At 35.5% G+C, this 22,086-nt stretch overlaps 1 protein-coding gene across 2 annotated transcripts in view; it reads right to left on the reverse strand.

Moving 5' to 3' along the window:
- Window positions 1-22,086, reverse strand: part of LOC143917150 (oxysterol-binding protein-related protein 9) — an 82,266-nt gene that overhangs the window by 12,218 nt on the left and 47,962 nt on the right. For both annotated transcript variants that reach the window (XM_077438562.1, XM_077438563.1), the window contains exon 7: window positions 18,445-18,565. In XM_077438562.1, the coding sequence (XP_077294688.1) occupies window positions 18,445-18,565 (121 nt within the window). The remainder of the gene's footprint in view (window positions 1-18,444; window positions 18,566-22,086) is intronic.

Consider the following 22,086-nt stretch of genomic DNA (forward strand, 5'->3'; position numbering starts at 1 on the left):
CGACCAATAATCACATTTTGACATTTGTCGTGTAATTTATTTTACAGCCGTGCCAAAAATACTATCCCTTTAAATATTTAAGCCGTCATATTTAAAAGTGGCATATGTCCACTTTTCTTCATTTCGAGAAATATGTCGCATAATGATTTTCGTTTAACAATATTTTAAAATACTGGTGGCTTGAAATACGTTTATTCTTCTTTTCCCAGATTCTGAACATATAGAAGTATAAGTTTTAAAAATGGATCAAACTATAAGTGTCAATAGAAAAATTCTGTGTATTTTATGCGAATTTTAAAGCCAAAAAGTGCTGTATTTATTTACATCTATTTTGTTATTTTCAATACAAATACAAGTTAACTTGTACTAAATATGTACGTAAATGTAATATATGTATATGTATGTAAATGTAAATTATACTAAATATGACATTATGGCATAATAAAAAAATGGTAGTATGAAGGGCAATGATAACGACGTTAGCGCGCAAATTATTATTTTTTATATTCAATTAAAAAATATGATAATTATAAATTCAAAACAGTCATTAAACACCGTGGACTAATGGTTAGCATATATGCTCTCTAACATAGTGGTCACGGGTTCGAGTTCCACTAGTTTCTGCTGGCCAGACCTTGGTTTGTGACCCCAGGTCGACCGTTTCTTATCAGAGTTTTGAATTGAGTCATTTTTTCATTGAAACGATTCCTGTAAAAAAAATGGCATCTCCTTTCCTTATCAGATATTCATTGAAATGGTTCCAATAAATTGGCAACCTTTACCCATTTCTCGCAATTTTATAGTTTTCAGCATCTTGAATTTCGCTAATTCGTATAAAAATGCTGCAAATTTCGAAATTTGACGATTTATATATGAAAAATAAAAAATGCTCCGAAAATGTAAGTTTATCAAAAATTTGTCAAAATGTATCCACAGATGTCTCTATGTTGCTTTTTTAAAATTATTCTAAAAAGTATATATAGATGATTGTAATTGGCCAAGAAGGCGCATTGGGGTTCACTTGTTAGGCCTTCCTGGTATATATTTACATATATGGGTTCTTGGAAGAATGCACTGAACAGTGGCGCAGTTTCGAGAAACCCCAATTTTTGAAGGCGCTCAAAAGGAACTTACCCAATAGAATTCTATAAAAAAGGGTTAACTCCCTCGGATAACATACAAATACCCCTTGACGCTTTTTTGTGGAATTCTATTGCGGTAATTTTTCTTGAGCATCTTTGAAAGTTTGGATGTCTGGAGAGTGCATTTATTGAATTACCATATACATATGTACTAAGTATATAAAAAATTAAAAAGAGATCATAAAAAATGTGATTGATACGCTTGTAAAAGTACCGATTAATCTTAAATAATATATAAATTTCTTGAAATGAGCTGTCAAAAATAACCTTATTTTGCGCGCTACTGTCGGGGCGCTATTGTATTATAAGTCGGTATTGTTCTGTGCGCTAGTGTCGGCGCGCTTCAATTCCGCGCGCTAACGTTAATTTTACCATAAGGAGTTATTATATACTTGGCAAAGCCGGATACATAACATCATAATAAGATAAAAACTGCAAAACCAAATACACACAGTTCATCCTCATTTCTTTAGTAAAATAAGCAAATACATACAAATAAGTAAATAAGCAAATACATAGTACAGATTATACGTAACACATGCATGCTATTTAAAAAAAAACGACGATTAAGCAACAATGCAATTCAAAACTTTCGTTGAAATCGCATTTAAATACGATTATGCCGCATAATAGCGTCCACCGTCGTTAAATTTCGAATGAATCTGCCAATCAGCGATTTTAATTGATTACTCAGTCCACAGTTGACTTTGGTTACACAACAAAGAAAAATATTTACCCGCTCGCAAAAGGTAACAACCAATTAAAACTTTCACACACACACAGCGTTTAATTTAACGCTATGACGATAATAATAAAAGTGAAAAATAGCAATTTGATACCCGGAGGGGAAAATGGCGTGCGACAACGAGTTTGCACAAAACACACACACACGCACGAAGGGAAAGGGTTAACACAATGTGGCCGTAAATTTTTAACGACCCTTCAAAAAAAAAAAACGACATGAAGATCTTATACATATGTACATAAATGACGATATGAAGTTTCCGAAAAAATAAGGCTATCGCTGTACTTGTGCGATTTAAAGTTCACGGTCAAACGTTCGACCTTTCTATGTGCTTTCCACACTTTCTTTCAATTCCCTAACGTGAACTTCGCATCAAAAATTTAATTGCAATATGGATAATAATGGATTCTTTATTCAGAATTACATACATACATATTTACTGATTAATTTATATTTTGTTATCTACTATATATGTTCATAGGATATGTACGTACATCTAATATATAATTTCGAAAGACACTTTGTAAATATGTATGTATGTAAACTTCGTTCGTTGGTTCGTAGCCGACAAATTCGATTTCTTCTTTCGATTCATAGGCGCCGATTCGATTTTTTTCAAAGTCCCCGGGGGCGACGGCGCGGGGGCGTAGGCGCCAGTGGCACAGCCGCCGGGGGCAAAGCCCTAGGGGGCGCAGCCACCGAGGGCTAAGCCTCTGGGGGCGAAAGCTCCGGGTACGCAGGCGCCGGATTCTGATATACATATAATTTCTAAAGACAGTATATATGTTTATTTGTTCGTGACAGTCAATTTAATAAAAAAAACAAATGAGTATTCAAATAAATTTATATAAAATAAAACTATTCAAATAAATTTATATAAAAAAAAAACTATTCAAATAAATTTAATAAAATGTTTACTATTAGATTAGTCATGTTTAAGCGGTTTATATTACAACTACCGAGCGAAGCCGGGTAAAACCACTAGTATATAATAAAGATGAATATTTGTTTGTTTGTCCTCTATTAAGTTATATCTCATGGCAGTGTAACTTAAATCGTGGATTAAAAATATTTGAAAACTTTCGATCGAAAACGCCGGAATAAGCCCGTGTACGCGCGTCTGGTTTTTTGAAGCGCGAAAAGTAGCGCGCGTGTAAGCGCGTATGCGGAAACGACCGTATACGCGCAGAAAAAACGCTAGTCTGAAACCGCCCTAAAGAAGTTTTACTTTAAAAAAATGCTATTTATATATTTAAATAATTTCGATTTTGTACTTAAAGCAACAAAAGTGATTAAGAAGCTATGTAGATATGAAGCAAAATGATTCACACATGTTGGTTCCATCGAATAAAACTACACACACACAAATCATGTTAATATTGACATTAACGCTGGACACAGTCGATATTTATATTGAATAAAATTACTAAGTACCTATGTGCGATAAGATTACTGAACAATTTCAAAGGGAAATTATTAATTTTTCCAACACATAATATACAAAATGTGGAAAACACAATAAAAACCAAGCACACGCAAATATCAAACAACATTACAAACCAAAAAAAACAAAAAATTTCAATGTTTATATTTTGATGATTTATTGCGGCTGTGGTTTTATGCGTGCGCGATATCTCATCTTGCGATTTCGCAAAATAAATATGCATATAAAAACATTTACAAGAGGCAAAATTTTCAAACAGCTATTGATTTTACCGGTAGTAAAAGCGAATACACTCATACGCGCGCACCAGCTTCGTTACGAATGCTGCATCTGGTATGTCACTTTAGTATGCACACTCTAATATAGCCCTCAGCCCTTGTAATAAGGGATGCGTGCTGAAAAATTCATCGCGATAAACACGCACCGTATACAACTCTGCAATCATATTACTGTATTAGGTGGGCTGAAAAGTTCATAGGCTGACACATAGATAGCGCTACTAGTATTAAATCCATATGATTTTTAGTTAGCCCTAACATTAAAAAGACACGTGTATTAATTTGACAGCTGTCGTACTATTAGTTTGTGAGTTATATCATTTTGAGTGAAGCAACTTTTATTAGTTAAAAAATGGATAAAAAGGAATTTCGTGTGTTAATAAAGCATTGTTTTTCGGCGAAAAAAAATACTATTGAAGCCAAAGTTTGGCTTGATAAACATTATTCGGACCTTGCACCAGGAAAATCAACCGTTGAGAAGTGGTTTGCTAAGTTTAAACGAGGCGAAATGAGAACCGAGGACGATGCACGCAGTGGACGCCCCAAAGAGGCTGTTACCGACGAGAACATCAAAAAAGTCCACAAAATAATTTTGGATAACCGTAAAGTGAAATTGATTGAGATAGCTGAGACCCTAAAGATATCAAAGGAACGTGTTGGACATATCGTGAATGAATATTTGGGTATGCGAAAGCTTTGTTCAAAGTGGGTGCCGCGCGAGCTCACAATCGACCAAAAACAACAACGAATTGATGATTCTGAGCAGTGTTTGGAGCTGTTCAATTGTAATAAACCCGAATTTTTGCGTCGATATGTGACAATGGATGAAACATGGCTCCATCATTTCACACCGGAGTCCAATCGACAGTCAGCCGAGTGGACTGCACGTGATGAAGTGACTCCAAAGCGTGGAAAGACGCAAAAGTCGGCTGGCAAGGTTATGGCATCAATATTTTGGGATGCGCATGGTATAATATTCATCAACTATCTTAAAAAGGGAAAAACCATAAACAGCGACTATTACGTAGCGTTATTGTAGCGTTTGAAGGACGAAATCGCGGAAAAACGGCCCCATTTGAAGAAGAAGAAAGTGCTGTTTCATCAAGACAATGCACCGTGTCACAAATCAATGAAAACGATGGCAAAATTGCATGAATTGGGCTTCAAATTGCTTCTGCATCCACCGTATTCTCCAGATCTGGCCCCCAGCGACTTTTTCCTGTTCTCAGACCTCAAGAAGATGCTCGCTGGACAGAAATTTTGCGCCGATGAAGAGGTAATCGCCGAAACTGAAGCCTATTTTGAGGCTTAAGACAAATCGTACTATAAAAATGGTATCGAAAAATTGTATGACCGCTATAATCGTTGTATCGCCCTCGAAGGCAACTATATTGAATAATAAAATCAAATTCTAACAAAAAAAAGATTTTTTCTATGCTAGCCTACGAACTTTTCAGCCCAACTGTTATATATGTATGTATGTATGTTTGTGCGCGGGTGCTTTTAAGGCTATCAACGATGCGGTATAATTCGATGATTAAAAAGTATTTTTGGAGATGTTTCAAAAGCAACAAGCATTAACGAAGGGTATTTATCTCTAAAGGACCGAAAATTCATTCAGAAAAGCTTACGTTTTGTTTGGGAAAGTTATTAGCTTATAAATGAAAATTCATTCAAAGGAAAACAGTATTCAAGAGGGAATTTTCATGAAAATTATACCGATACATGCACACTGTCCCTAGCTTAATTTTGATAGTTTGTTAACTTATACTGGACAAAGTTTTGATAGTTTGCTGTTGATATGGCTAAACGCTACATTAAATATGGTTTTCCTCTTCTACAAATATGTACGAGTACTGGTAGATAATATCTGTATAGAAACCAATCTGTATAAATGGCGCATTATGACCATCACACACAATATATTATACATACAAACATAGAAATATATTTTTGTGTATTAGAATTCTATAATGTCTCCACTTTTGCGCAACTTGAGCGCATGCGCTTGTCGGAAGTAGTGCGTGCGCTATGGCATGCGCTTTAGAGATGAACGGACGCGTTTTGACAGATTGCACGGCAACTTTTCGTGCGACATGTCACGTCACACACTCAAATCCGAGGAAATAATAAGTTGTATAGAAAATTATCAAAATTTTCCGCTATTATGGGACTACATGGATAAAAATAACGTAGATAATAAAAAAATAAACGACGCTTTAAGAGTTTTGGAAACAAAATATAATGACCCCTGAAAAGTGAAGAAAAAAATTAAAGGTCTTCCATTATATTATTGTAAAGATAAAAGAAATACAAAAAGAGTGGCGCTGCTATAGTCAATTTTCAGTCCACGGTATTGAACAAGTGTGGATGGTTGATTGCATATGTCACGCATACGCCGTGAGGCATGCACAAGGGCGAAAACACACTGAATGGTACGGCACGTCCTTTGGCTCACCGCTGTGACCGTTTCACAGTGGGGGTTCCCCAAACCGAATTCGGGTGCAGTTGCACGTGCAGAGTGCATATGTTTAGGAGCTCGCACTTGTATGCATATCCATAGGCAACCGAGATATGCGAGATATATGCGATTCGCCATTGTAGATCACTGTCAAGCAAGGATAAAATATCACCGAAAACACTCCAGGGGGTGACTTTTGAGACTGTGTACCAGTATTTTTATTTTATTTTTATTTTATTAATTGAAAAATCAACAGACAGGATGTACAGAGATAGGTATAAAAAACACAAAAAGTAAATAAATAATATATGTAACACCCGAGTCCAATAATAGATTTTTACAAAAATGAAAAAGATAAATATAAGGAAAACAAATTAAAAAGTAAAGAATAAAGGCATGACAAAATATGTAGTACATTGCATAATTAAACTATAGTATTAAAATAATTGGAAAAGGTTATAAGATAGAATATAAGAAGAAATTGAAATTTACAAATATAAAAAACAAATGAAAAAGGTAAATACAAAATAAACAAATGAAATGGAAAGGAATGAAAGCTATAATATGATTAAATAGCACATTACATAACTAAACTAAAGTATAAAAATAATGGAAATATTGGAAAAATAGAATAGAAGAAAAAATGAATCAATCGGTCAAGATTCTCTTGATGTTAGACCTGAATTGATGTAGGGAAATACCAAACAGATCAACCTCATTCAGCTCTCCGTTAAACATACGATAAACGCGCTGCAGATAAAAATATTTTTGGGAATTAGTATTGAAAGGATCAAGTGAAAAGAGTGCAACGCGTCTAGGGTATCGAACTGGGATTCTGAAATTAACCTTATTCAGTAAATCAGAACAATCAAGGAAACCATTTATGAGCTTAAAGAAGAATATAGCATCAGAATGTCGTCGCCTGACAGAAAGATTGTTAAAAGAAAGGATTTTTAAAATGTCGGAAACAGTAGAATGGGTATAGGTAGGAAAAAGGTAGCGTAAGGATTTAATAAATTTAAGTTGAACTTTCTCAATACAATTAATATGGGATAAATAAAAAGGTGACCAGATAATTGAGGCAAATTCAAGGTGAGACCTTACAAAGGAAAAATAAAGTAATTTTAGTACGTAAGGATCATTAAAGGGTTTTGTTGAGCGGAGTAGGAATCCAAGAGATTTAAATGCTTTGTTGGTAATAAAAGAAATATGTTCAGAGAAATCTAGTTTATCATTGAGTATTACACCAAGATCCTTAATAGAAGATGACGTGTTAAGGATTGAATGATTTAATTGATATTGATTAGTAATAATTGACTTATTTCTAGTGAAATTTAAAATAGAGCATTTTTCTAGATTAATAAAAAGATCATTATTTAAACAATATATAGAGAATCTATCTAGATCTTCTTGTATCTTATGACAATCGTCTATGGTGTATATAGGTTTGTAAATTTTTAAATCATCAGCGTAAAGAAGTATAAAGGAATGTTTGAAGATGTATGAGATATCATTAATATAGAGTAAAAAGAATAAGGGACCTAAATGCGACCCTTGTGGGACACCGGAAGGAATATGTCTAAGTGATGATCTAAAACCATTGAGAATTATGATTTGGTGACGATTTAGTATATACGAAGAGATCCAACGAAATAAATTTCCTCGGATTCCGAGGGACCAAAGTTTATTGAGTAAAAGGTTGTGATTGATTTTATCAAAAGCTTTAGAGAAATCCGTATAAACGACGTCTATTTGGATTCGTTTGTCCATATAAGATGTGAGAGTACTCGTGAAATTAAGCAGGTTAGTCTCTACCGATCTCCCCTTAAAAAAACCATGTTGTTCAGGTATAATGTAGTTTTTGAAATTGGAGAAAAGGAAATTATAGATAATTTTTTCAAAGATTTTACTAATGACAGATAGTTTAGATATAGGACGGTAATTCTCAATAAGATTCTTATCACCTTTTTTAAAAATAGGGGTGATGTAAGATAATTTCCAATAGTCAGGAAATTTACCGTTCGACATAGAAAGATTGAAAAGGATTGTTATGGGAAGAGATAATGGGACAGCACATTTAACAAGGAAAAAAGAAGGCAAACCATCACAACCCGCACCAAGATTAACATTGAGAGAGTTGATGTGACTGAGTACAGTAGATAAGTCAAAATGAAAAGTAGATAAGTTACAAGAAGAAGTATCTGTATTAGAGATAGAAAGGTTAATGGTAGAATCACTATTGAAAGTGGAGTCAAAATAGTCAGCAAAAATGGTACAGATTTCAGAACCATGTGAAGCCGACTTATTTCCATAATACATTACGGAAGGATATGAAGAGGAGGTATTTTTTTTTGAATTTATATATGACCAAAATGATTTGGGATTAGTTTTAATATTATTTTGAATAAGAGAAATATAATTTCTAAAGCAGATTAAAGAATATTTTTTAATTCGAGCTCTTAATAGTGAAAAACTTTGATAATCTAAGGGATTTGAATAAATTTTAAATTTTTTATGGAATTTGTTTTTTTCTTTTATTATTTTAATAAGAGACGATGTAAGCCAAGGGGGATATTTGGTACGTTTAGATTTAAGAGTAAAAGGGACGTGGCATTCAATAATATTTTGTAAGGTATCGTAAAATTTTTTACAAGCTAAATCAATATTTAAATTGGACAAAAGTGAATTCCAATTGATATCGCTTAAAATTGGAATAATTGTAGCATAGTCACCTTTTCTAAAGAGGAAAGTTTTATTATAATTATAATTCAAGGGTGAAGATTTGTTGTAAATTATTGAGATGCAAAAGGATAAATGATGAGAATCTTCATGGATTAGCGTAGAGTCAGCACGAGAAATATATAAGGGGAAACTACTAATAGCTAGGTCAAGAATACGATTATTAGTATTTGACAAATAATTGTATTGATAAAGTTTATTATAAGATAAGAATTGAGTAAAGGAAAGGGAAGAAAAATTAATACAATTGGAAGGAAATAGATGCAGATTTGAGTCGTATTTTGTCCAATCAATAGTGGGAAGATTGTAATCACCGAGTAAAATGAATCGATCCTCTGGATAATTGGTTATTAGATCAGATACTTTATTTAAATGGGTAACTAATATATATAGTATATGGGCTAGGGGTGCTGCGTTTTTTTTGCATGTTTAAAAGTATCTAAAAAACACGTACCAAGTACCTACCATAGGGTGTGTTTTCGCCCTAATTTTGAATTTTTAAATTAAAATTAAAAGTGAACGTTGAAGACAAAAACGACTAAGTTGAGACACAGCTAATGGAGTAGGCATCAACACTATTTTCACACTTGAAATGGAGGTGTTATTTAAATTTATAAAATACAGAAGAAGGGACTAATAAATAGTCTTCGGCGTTGGCTGGACGTTTGTCAGATAACAATAGAATTCTCCATTACTTTACAAAGCAAGAGACAACAATGAACCATTTTTTGTGCAAAAAGCATCCTCAAACTTTGCTAATAAACTAAGTATTCATCACTTGGTAAGATAGAGAGAAAACACGTTCGTAAGATAGAGAGAAACGCAGCGGAAAGACAACGAAGCTTTAAAACGTCGAACGATGTCAAAGATTAACCGCTGTCTGTTTGTGTCATGGTTAGGTTAGGTAAGTTAAAGACAAAATCGTATGATTTATCATGTCAGAAAATGCAAATTTTCTGAAAGAGTTGATCTGATCAACAAATTGATTTGGTTATTTCATTCATCCAACTATATGAAAATGAGAAAATAAAATCGGTTTGTGGATCAGTTCCGTTAGCTAATGGAAGTGTAGCGTATGCTAAAAGGAGCCGCCGTTATAATTGGTTTCCAGGATTATCTCCAGGCGTAAATGCAAGTCGGCTAACAATGAGAGACTTAGTTCTTAGTTAACAATGAGATACTTAGTTCGAGTTCTTAGAACTGACAGCGATAGCGTGGGACTGAATGTCGTGGGAATACATATCCGGGTACATGCCTAAACAATAGGGAAGTAACCGGACGTCGAAGATGCCCTGAGCGACCTATCCTTTATAAGGAGGTACTTAGACCTTATCAAGGCATTCTGGACGGAGAACTGCCAGTGCGTGTATCTCCTGAATCACCAATAAATGCGGTGACACGACGTTGGTCTTTTACTTGGATCCTCCACCCACCCCTACGCAACAGTCGGTCGGTAATTTCAGTCATAACAATGGCAGTGACGCGACGCGACGCGACACGGAGCGACATATATGAACTTTCATCGATTATCGATGTTTTACATAGAGAAAATTTGATGAAAAAAGGCAGTCAGAATTATAGAGAGCGATTCTAAAGTTGGATAGAAATAAGTGAATACATAATTAAGTTGAATTTTATAAATACGCTGGTGTGAACATATACAGTTAAAACTTCAAAAATATTCACACCCACAAAGCATAAAGGAGCGTTTATATATAATATAAACCGACAAATGAAATAAAATCAATTCCGAAACCACTTCAAACGACTCTCGAAGCTTCCGCTGAAAGTTCACTCAAGCACGTACCCGACCAACCTAGAAAACCTTACATCATCTAAATATGTACATTACATAATTAAAAAAAAAACACATCACGAACACTACAAAAGTAAATACGAGAAAATTCATACACATTATACAACGAAAAAAAACTCGTTAAAACGAGTGTATTTATACCGAAACACCAGACAGACAGGCGTACGACTAAATTTAAAACAGGACAACAAACCAAATCGACCCGATTGTGGCAACACGTAAATAAACAATGAACCAAACACACACACACACACACACACACGCGCGGTTGCAGATTTTCCGCGCATTTTCCACCTCCGAAGAGGAAAATCCGCCGAGGGGCGCGGAGTGTTGATCAATAAACACGACAACTGGCGCACAATGCGAAAACAACAACAATCAAAACCGAAGATCAAAAGGACCTAAAGGTGGTACTCCATCCGAAGATCAGGATGACAGTCACCAAACAATAAACATTCAACCGAGAGTGACACGTTCATCCGCGAGGTGATTCGGTTGACTTGCTTTGTTTTCGCAAATTTGAGGTTATTTCCGACGAAAGCTTGCACGTTTCCGGCGCGCACTTGTCATCGGGCCGGTTTACTTCCGGTTGACAGTTCGACAGACGACAGGGGTAAGACGAGACGTATGTTACGCCGACGAGCTACTGCGTTCAACTGGAGAGGGACGCCTGCGCGTATCGGTGCGCCGATACGCCGCAAAAGCAGGGGTCGACAAACTTTTTGCAAAGCAGTATTACAGCCCCGTTGGTGGAGGGGTCGCACTTGGGTGATGTGAAGTTGACAATCTCCCCCGCTCTCCCTCTCTGTGACGTCTGCGATGTGCGTCATCCGAAGAATTGCGCATTCATGTATAACTAGTGATAGGCCCGATGAAAAATTATACCATCGGGAGCATTATTACATACATGCATACATATATGCCAGGAAGGCCTAACAGGTAAACCCCAATGCGCCTTCCTGGCTAATTACAAACATTGCAGCATTTTTTATTACATAAATCGCTGAATTTCGAGATACTGAAAAACTTGATATTAAGGAGACATCTATGGATTTAAACTTGTACGTAAACCATATTCAAATGGTAGTGACATCGTGGGTAGGATGGTTTTTAGCCAATTTGATGGAGGAACCGAAGAAACAGAATTCAAAGTCCCCGGGGGCGCAGCCACCGAGGGGGAAGCCCTAGGGGTCGGAGTCGCACTACACGAATGCGACAGCATGCTCGGTTCTCTTAAGTCTCACGCTACATCGGATCAACTATAGTCGAACCATAAAAAAAAATTTCATTTGTTTTTTTATTAAATGTATTTGAATTGAAAAAAAAAGAATCACTAACGTCTTTGACCAAGCCAGCCAATCAGAAACGACTTTGACGACACCCAATCAGAAACGAATTACAGATGCCGTTTCGGTTTTATATACAAGATTATTAACCAGGTGCACGCATTCATGCACTTGATAAAAGTGAGCACCGTTTACAAAAAATGCGCATTGTCGTACGAACAAGCGTATAGAATCGTATAGAGTAGAAAAAAATATCAAAGCTTCGCTAACGATCAATCCATACCATTCGACATGCAAATATATCGGTTACTTTAAGAATATCATCATCATTTGTCATCCATCTCACCCCACACATTTTTCTGATTTCATCCATCCATATCCTCTGTGGCCTTTCTTGCACCCTTTTACATTCTCTCGGGTATCATTCGAGCACTTGTATCGTCCGTTATTTTAGCTACGTGACCCGCCCATTGCCTTTCAATTTCTTTACTCTCACAATAGGTAGATATAAAACGTACATATTACATAACTTAATTGATTTTTTAAATAGGTACATACTTTCTACACGATTTTTAAAATCGTACTTAATAATATCATAGTGTACATATATAGGTTACATATTATGATATATCGTGCCAGATAATGCCATCACCTTAACTAGATATACCAATTATCTGACAGATTTGATCTGAACAACAAATTGATTTGGTTATTTCATTCATCTATATGACAAAATAAAATTAGGTTTGTGGATCAGTTCTATCAGTATTATTTGGAAGTATTTTTATTTATGATATCTTATTTTATTATGTTTTCTTTTCGCAATGGAAGTACATACAATTTCTTTGCCCCCACAATAGGTAAACATAAAACGAATTACACAGCTTTTTACTACACACTTTTTTATATATACATTTCATACAAAACAAACTAGTTAAGAAACGGGTTAGGTTTTTTAAATATTCTCAAGGGTGGGGGGCGGAGGGTGAGACTTGGGCACATTCCCAGCTTCCCAATTTAGCTCAACGGTGCAAAAGGGTGTGGGTGCAACGTTTCGTAACACATTCAGCCGCATTAATTCAAGATACTCAACCGAATGTTAAGAGGTTTTCACCTAAATACAAAACTTTGAATACCATTCGACCTGACCTGGCCCAAAGTGATCATAAAACCAGTTGCCCAAAAATCCATCACATCTCCATCTGGTCAGATTGATGTGATGAGGCCACCACTCCTCCGACGAGAGTCTGAAAGACTTTGCATACTTTTAAGGCTATAAAAAATTATTATTTTGAATAAAAATACCATTATTTTATTTTACTACCGCCATCTATGTTTAAAACTCATAAACAAACGGTGGATAGACGTCAACGACTATCTCGCCGGGTAGATTTAAAACGCGTCTATACGATATTTTTGCACCATCGTAATGGCGGAGGATCCATTTACTTATATTGATGACCAAAATGAGCAATATGGCAAAGTATGAAAACGATCGGATAAGAGGCAAACTTTTTCCTGAATTGTAATCGTAAGTGAAACGTAAAGGAGGTATGTAAAAATGACGAACCAAAACTTTCTGAATAGTGAACAAGCACTCATTGAAGAATTTTGTAAACAAAACCCACTAACAAAAACGGTTGCCAATCTCTGACGGTCAGATTCGAACACGGGTAATCTTTTGCAGAGGGAATTATGCGAGTGAAATCGCGCAGCATAATGGACTTTTTGCCACCTTATAAGGGAGAAGGACGACACTTATGAATTTCATTCAAATCGTGTGACAATCTCAATGACGTCAACGCCACACCGACTACATATTACATCAATAATGCAGCAGGTGGATACACACATACATAGATATTGTATCCTTGAACCACCCAACACAAAATCCAATTGCAACCGTGCACGTAGCTGAAAATGCTATCGATTCGACAGTGATGAAAGAATAGAACGACTGAAAAAAAAACAATAACCCAGCGAAAGCCTTGAAAGTGAACAGTGGCATATCGCATAAATGTCAAGTATTCGCAAGTTTTGTGAATTATCTACGAGTCGGTCGGTTATCTTTTCAGCTGTGGGGCTTTTTAGGGTTGTAGGTCGTGGAAACTTCCAGAGAGAAGGGGTGGCTTATCGTCGTGGAAATATTCGCGTGCAGAGGGTTGACGGTTAGTCTGTCGTGCCAGACGTCTTTTATGGCATTCGCGACCTCCATATACGAGCCATCGGAAAAGGGGTTAAACGTAAAATCATATTAGCCTCGTACAAAAGGAGAGAGAAAAAATCGCGGTCGAAGTTTCAGAACAGCTGGAACTAGCAAATTAGTAGAGCGCATACTTATGCCTGTCTACAAGCTATGAGTCCTGTAATTGAATGCTATTGTTGAACTTAACGACTGGGCTGGGTTTATGGACGATTTAACGTAGTATTGCTTAATGGAACTAACCCACATTGAGCTGTGCACTGATGGAGATTTGTCAGCAGACCTTGTATAGTCTCTGGTTGCGAAATTTTTGTCGTATTTACAGACGCTACGATATGCCCTACTAAAGATCGATCACATAATCTTTTGACATTGTATCTATTTTTAGTGAGCTTTGAATAATTTTGATACAGTTACAGTTAATTAATTTTTATCGTTGAATAAAAAATATATTTTAGTGTTTTTTTTCTAAATCAATTAATATATAAAATTATTTGAAAATAATATTTGTATTTAGTGAACAGTAGACGATAATAATCAATTAGTGAAGTAGAAAAAATATATATGAGAGATAATGAGAGCCTATAATACAAATTTTATAAGATATAGTTTGAAAAAGATAAAGTTACAGGCATTTAAACAATTAAAATCTGACAAAACGCGTGGGGGGCGGAAAGTCAAACCGGCTAAGAGCAATGGGTTAGCTGTCACCGTCTCCACATTTTTTGAATTTCTAAAACTATTTATGATGATCAAATTTCACTATCGACTTAGCGGAGACAATTGAAATCTGTATCGGAGGCCAAGCCTCGCAAAATTTCAAAGCGATTTACCGATCACAGAGTAAGAAGGGAACACTTATTTTTGAAGGTCATTTGGCGCGAAGATCAGGTGATCAGCGCTAGTAAACCATCGGTCGACGAGCGCAACTCACATAATCTATATGTTACAATACTATTCTTAAACAAAAAATATATATATTTAAAAAAAATGTTTTTAAAAACTAACCTCTTCTATATTTTGCTTATAAAATTAAGACAATATATGTATAAAAAACCTAATCACCAATTCTTTCCGTTAACTTTGATCATGAGTATGGCAAAGTGCTCAATCTGCCATAGCGAGAGGGGAGCGAAAAGGGAAAAAAAATCAGAACAGTGTGGACAAATGGGACAGTGTGGACAAATGGGACAGTGTGGACGATAGACGTCACCGTGAATGAAGATGCAGTATTTTCAAACGTGTCTATTACGATTATTTTTCACCATGGTAATGGCGGACGTCATTTCCATACATATATTGATGACCAAACCGAGCAAAATGGCAAAGTTTGAAAACGATCGGATAAGAACCCAAACTTCGTCACACGACCAAATCGTTTGCGAGCTAAGAAGAGGTGAGTAATAAAAAGCAACAACATTATAATTAAAATAAATAAAATCGGCAACGATATTTTATTTATCCCTTTTTTCATCATCATCATTCACAGCCATAAGCCAGCAGTATGGCTTAACGGTAGCGTATATGTTTAGCACCAAGTGATCAGTGGGTTCGATCCGCTATACTGCTGGTTAGACTTGGGGGTTTTGTGACTCCAAATCGATCGTTTCTTAGCAGAGTTTGATCATTGTTGAAACGGTTCCTTAAAATTGGCAAAAATCATCTTTCCTGTTGTCACAAATCTTCTATTTATTGTATGTACAATTTTTAAAAATTATGTAAAAAATTTTAATCCATAGATGTCTCAATGGATTAATTCTGTAATTAATTAATTAATTGTTATTTCGTGTTCTTCAGCTTCTGGAAATACAGTGATTTATGTAATAATAAAATACTGAATTATTTGTAACTAATTGTGCAGGATGGCGCATTGGGGTCTTCCCGTCAAGCCTTCCTGGTATATATGTATCTATGTAAAATAAAATAAAATTTGCTTTTGCATGCCATATTTGCTTTTGCATGCAGTCGTAGATGTCAGTAAGTGACACACATGGGTTAGTTTGATTAAGAAAAAAATTATACCCAACTAAGAAAGGACCTTTATATCGCTTCTAAGGACGTTCTGTGAAGATTTTCCACTATTTAAATACGACAGTCGAAGATTCGAAAGCTTTCGAGCTAATTTGCGAAATTTGAAATCTCGTCAAATGTGCGAGACTTGAGAGGGTCATTGCTCCGTTAATACTTGCATTCTCGCCCGAACAGATATGTAATTTCAATTAAGCCATCATCGCGTTGTTATGGGTTCGTTTTGAGTTATTCTCGTTGGGGTAATTTACGACGTCGTCAATTAATGGCTTTCGAGTGCTCAGCGTTTCAGATAAATTAATACGTTCACGCAAACTAAATAAGTACGTGATCAAAGCTTGCGACAAAGTGGCAGTGCAGACAAGATGGGCGTATCGTGTTTATTTGGCTTTTATTTAAAACGGCGCTTTAACATACGAAGCGAGCGTACTTTGTATATTTTACGTGTAATTTCAATGTCATGAGTCTGAAATTAAGTGTATTCTAATGGGTTCAATTAGATTCTGAAAGTGACTTTGAGTATCCAAATTTGGTTATCACTGGGCTAATTAATGTTAGCTCACTCTTACATATTTGAACGTCGTTATGCAACAATGTATGTATTATCATCATACTCGTTAGGGTCGAGATTTTTCAACCAAAATGTTTAAACGTCTATAAGTGTTCTTCTATCATTTGACAAGTATGCTGATGAAGTTTTGCAATAATTTAAGATTAATAAAAGAAAGCGTCACAATAGTCTCATTCCTTCGAGGATATTTCTTTAAAATTATATCAAGTATTATTCAAGGCAATTACAAACATCGATCATCAAACAGTACAATCATCAAAGTGACATATGTATATGGACAATTTTTTTCAGTATTTTTAAATATCAACAAATTATGAGATGCTGCAAACTTAAATATTGTGAGAAATAGGATAGGATTGTCAATTTTTTGGAACCGTTTTCAATGGAATCAGAATTCAGGAATTGATCGACCTTGGAGTCACATATCCAAGGTCTGGTCAGCAAAAAAGCCAGGAATAGAACCCGTGCGACCACACAATCGAAAGCATTGCATGCTAGACACTGATCTATGTTGCTGGTAATATGTTTATATACATATAATATGCACATACATATATTTATATACTTTTAAAGGCGAACACACACTAAACCGAAGGGCAAAGGCATGTTCTTGGCCTCACGTGGTGAAAAATCCACAGGGATTTATTTTTCGACAACTTTCGCCTACATTTTTTCAAATACGAGAATCAATTACTCTCAAACCTATGTCAATTACAAGCATTTAGGCCTAGGTTTTTTTTACATGTGCAAAACTACATATGTAAAAAAGAAACACGTGACCCGTGCATCTCCATGTATGGGCAAAATCACACAGCGGTGAATGTGACACGTGGTTTTTTTTAGATACTTTTAAACATGCGAAAAAATTATGCGTGCCATTCATGGAACGCCCGGCACCACAATGATCCTCTGGACCTTTTTCGGTCAAATTGTATGCTAGTATTTATCCTTGCTTGACAGTGATCGATAACGGTGTATCCCATATTTGAAGAAATGTAAGAGACCACCCACGGCGAGGAGCCATGCACACGGTGTGCCATTCATCGCTGTATGTTTTCGCCCTATATCGTCCCCCGTATTAGTTAAACGCCTGTATATAATTTACGTATATTTTACTACATTTAAACAATATGGATTATAGTTACATTTAACTATTTCAAAGCTCTTACTTGAGCTTAGAGGTGCTCATTTAAAATATAAGTTTTCTTATTTTTTTTCTATATGCATATGTATTTACATAAGACTAAATCACTCAATTTCTATTAACCGATGGGATGTTTAATCACAATTAGACAAGTAATAATAAAATATCAGCTCTTGCTTAAAAAAACTTTGGTACGTTTAGCTAATTCTCTTGGGTCTTCTACTAGCTCCAAAAGAAATAACATTTCATTGAAAGCGAACTGAACTTTCAGGACAATGAAACAATCAAAATAATAATCAAGTAGGAATAGCGAAACAACACGAAAAAACTCACTGAATATGTAATAAGCATAATATATCGCATTTTATGTGCACCACATCTCTTCCTTTTGGAGCGATAGAGGAATACCCAATAAACCGCGTACGGCCGTTAACCCAGAAACCCCGTTTTACTCCATATACCAATAATTTATATATACTGTACACATATAAAATAAGAATATACGTGCAATCGTTTCCCACTTCGACTGACCGACGATTCGGTTCCCAGGAGATTATATACATATGTAGATTATAACACAAACTTACGTTGTTGGAGTGCCGACGAGGCTGGACGAGCTGAACGGAGCATCGTCTGCATCGTAAAAGTCGTCTTCTTCCTCGGAACTGGAGTAGGAGGTGTCTGGAACCACCAGCGACATGGCTGGACCTGAAAGACGGGCAGAACGACATCAAATATGGATGAGAGGAGGGAGATACGAAGAAAAATAAGAAAAAATAAATAAAACAATATAATGAGATCAGACACATGTGATAAGAATTAAAAGTGTTGGAACGGACACGTGTATGACACCATGGCTTGGAAGCTGTTGCAGAAATGAATCATCGTCGGCTCGAAAGTTCGAGCTAAACCAGTTCCTCGGATTCCCCATGAGACGGGCTGGGCTCGAGTGCGACGAGCTTCCGCCACTCGAGTGTATTTGCAAATTCTTTAACCTTTTCCATACCCGAATTTAAATGCAATATATATTCAAAACTGTTGGCAGTAGGGGAAATATATGTTTGAGATAGTGTAAACATTTTTATTAAAACGAACTGAGCCAAAGATCGGCGTTGGGACTATGTTTTTCGCACAAAAAATGGTTCAATATTGTCAACTATGCTTTTATTGCAAGCCTCTGATTAGCTTTCTTTCGCAAAAAATTGAGCTAAAATTCCTACACTCTTCAGATCGTTTTGAAATTTTGCCATTTTGCGCGGTTTGGTCAACGATGGATATTTCAATCGATTTTTATAGTTCGATGGTGAAAAATAATCGTAATAACCACGTCCAAAGTGGCGAAAATTTTGATCACGGTGACGTTTTTATTTATTTATTTATTAATTTAAGGAATAAAATATAAAAATAAAGTTGTATAGTGAGACAAAAAATAATAATAAACACAAATAAAAATATAATATTCCATTTACAGTGAGCACCACATGGTAATACGTTAACGTTTAATAGGTAGTTGCTGTATTTGTTTGGCTTTTCACCACCCACTCGTCTTGTTGGATTTTAATTATTTAATTCAAACTATATCTTATATAATTTGCATTGTAGACTCTCTTTATCTCTCATATATATGTTTACTTCACTCCTAGGTTATATAATGATTGTTAAAATAAATGTTAATTTTTTATTTTTATTTTTTAACTAATGGAGCGGTTTATAGTTATTTGAAAAGCACCAAGCCAAAGCCAAATTCTTGTTATACCTGTTCAAGTATTTAACGTTTGAAATAGCGAATGGGTAGCGTGAAGTCTTGCGAAGTTATCCAGCTGTCATCGCGTCGATCTGACAGACGATGAAATTTTAATGATTTAATTCCTCAAGCGACATTTCGGAGACATTTACTTAAATGACAGCTAGCCCCCCATATGTCGGCAAAATATCAAAACGATCGGAAGAGTGGAAGTGGTTCAAAATCAGCTTACAAATTTTGCACCACGAAAACACAGTTAGTGAAGCTAAAAATACGCGATTCACAAAATTTTGTCTTCTGAAGAGTAGGAGTCGAGATTTACAGTTTGCCTACTGACAAAATGACTGAAATGAATTATATAATAATATAGGGTATTTGTATTAATGAATGACCGTTTGGATTCATCGGAGTCTGTCTGGCGTCATTTCGCAAAGAATTTTACGTACTTTTTGCTCGTGTTGGAAGTGTCTCGTTAGAACAAGTGGTGTTCTTAATATATTCGAGTTGGCCATTCATTAGGGAGCGGTCATTTACTAGTACAGTTACCCTACATACCATACCACATACTATATTTTATATTGCTGAAATATATCAAAGGTTGCATAGTTCTTTGAATGAACATGTAGTTTCTAGTAGACAAATGTAACGTTTAAACTTTTCATAGTTTTGCATTAACGGATATGGACTACGTGTAAAGGTCTATTCATACTGGCACTGCACGTAACCAGCAGGACGAAATTAATCTTTGATACAATTTGTATGGACACATTCATGTCTAACGTGGCATAGACGTAATAGCAGTAGCCGACAAAATCTATTCATACTATACAGCAGTACATGTCACCGTAATGTATCAAGCAAAACCGGTATTCTTTGGCCACTGTGGAAATATTTACGCACGATGTGACGTCATAGTAGTGAGTGCACGCGTACTAATGAAAATGCGCATGCGCATATGAATATTTTCGAAAACGTCATTTTGTGACAATGATGCAAGCAGTATTGCACCATATTGTCACGTTCTGTAGTGTATACATATGTAAGCCGATTTTGTCTTGCACTCAGTCGAAACTTCAAGTCTGAGTGTACCGAAACGTGCGTTGATGTATCGTATGAATATAAAGTGTTGTTTACGTGAGTTTTTATGCTGTGATGTAGCCGTGAACTGCTGGATAGACTTTAAACAACATATAACCTATTCACATTGAGATAAAATCCCGAATTTGTCAAAAACGAGATGTACTCGACTAGATAGGATACCTATGTACATAGGTTTACAATGGAAACTTCAACTTGCATAAAGAACCTCAGAACTGCATCTTAGTGCTAATTTTCTGTATAATTGTAATATACTTCAAAAGTAGAAAAGAGAATACCATTCAGATATAAAATTATTAGAAATATAATGACAAGTGATAAAGATATATAAAATATAATACGTAAAAGCAAAATATCAAAAACTAAGCCACCACTCCTTTTCCTACTTTCCATTATCCAACTCAATACTACTACAAATTGCGATTAAACTATTCTACGGTGTAATACAAATTAAAAGAACTTACTTGAGTGTGCAAACGAATACAATGTATGTATGATATATGAAAATGAATAAATTAAAATTATTATGCATACTCATACCGTGACAATGAAAACTGAAAAGTAGGTAAATCAAAATGAATGTCAAGAACGGGTTAATAACAACGGTCATACGAGTTATAAATCAAAAAGCTAAATATACATACATAATACGAAACGCTGTCGACTGATATAATTAATCGCACGACTCTCATATTTAAAACCCAAGTGTGTCACGACATGTCACGGGTCATACCCGGCATTATGAATAAAAATGGATATTATCAACGAATACTTCAACTCGGGTCACCAAGAACAAGGACGCTTAAACTAAAATCGGAGATTTCTGTAGCGAGTGCAATCGAGAGTGAGGAAAATCGGTGAAAATTCGAAAGCAAATTTTTCCGGCCGCACCCACCCGTTTCGTGCCAAATTCGGCGAGGGAAACTTCTATTTGCGGACAAGACAATACGCAAAAGTGGAAAAATGAGGCTATTGAATAATGGAGGCGGGACTAAAACGAGCTACATGGCGAAGAAGAGTTATGCCTCGGGTTGGGCCTTTCGAATTTGAATTATCGAGAATGGGATAAAATGGAAAATGCGACCCGCGGACAATCGATAATGAACGAATTATTTCCGTGACATGCTCCTGAAATAGAATTCATAATAATAAATGTATGTACGTGGGGTGTTAAAAAGTTACCGGAAAGTCATTAATATACATTAACGGAATATTTTATTGTGCGAGGGAAACTTTTTGGTAGTTGTTTTAAAGCTACGTCTCCATTTGGTCGTTTTCGTCTTCAACATTCGCTTTCAATTTTCATTTCAACATTCAACAGGCATGCAATCAACCGTCCACACTTGTTCAATACCGTTGACTGAAAATGAACTATGTAAAATCAGTG

The sequence above is a fragment of the Arctopsyche grandis genome, chromosome 9 (assembly GCF_051622035.1).
Source record: "Arctopsyche grandis isolate Sample6627 chromosome 9, ASM5162203v2, whole genome shotgun sequence".
Lineage (NCBI taxonomy): Eukaryota > Metazoa > Arthropoda > Insecta > Trichoptera > Hydropsychidae > Arctopsyche > Arctopsyche grandis.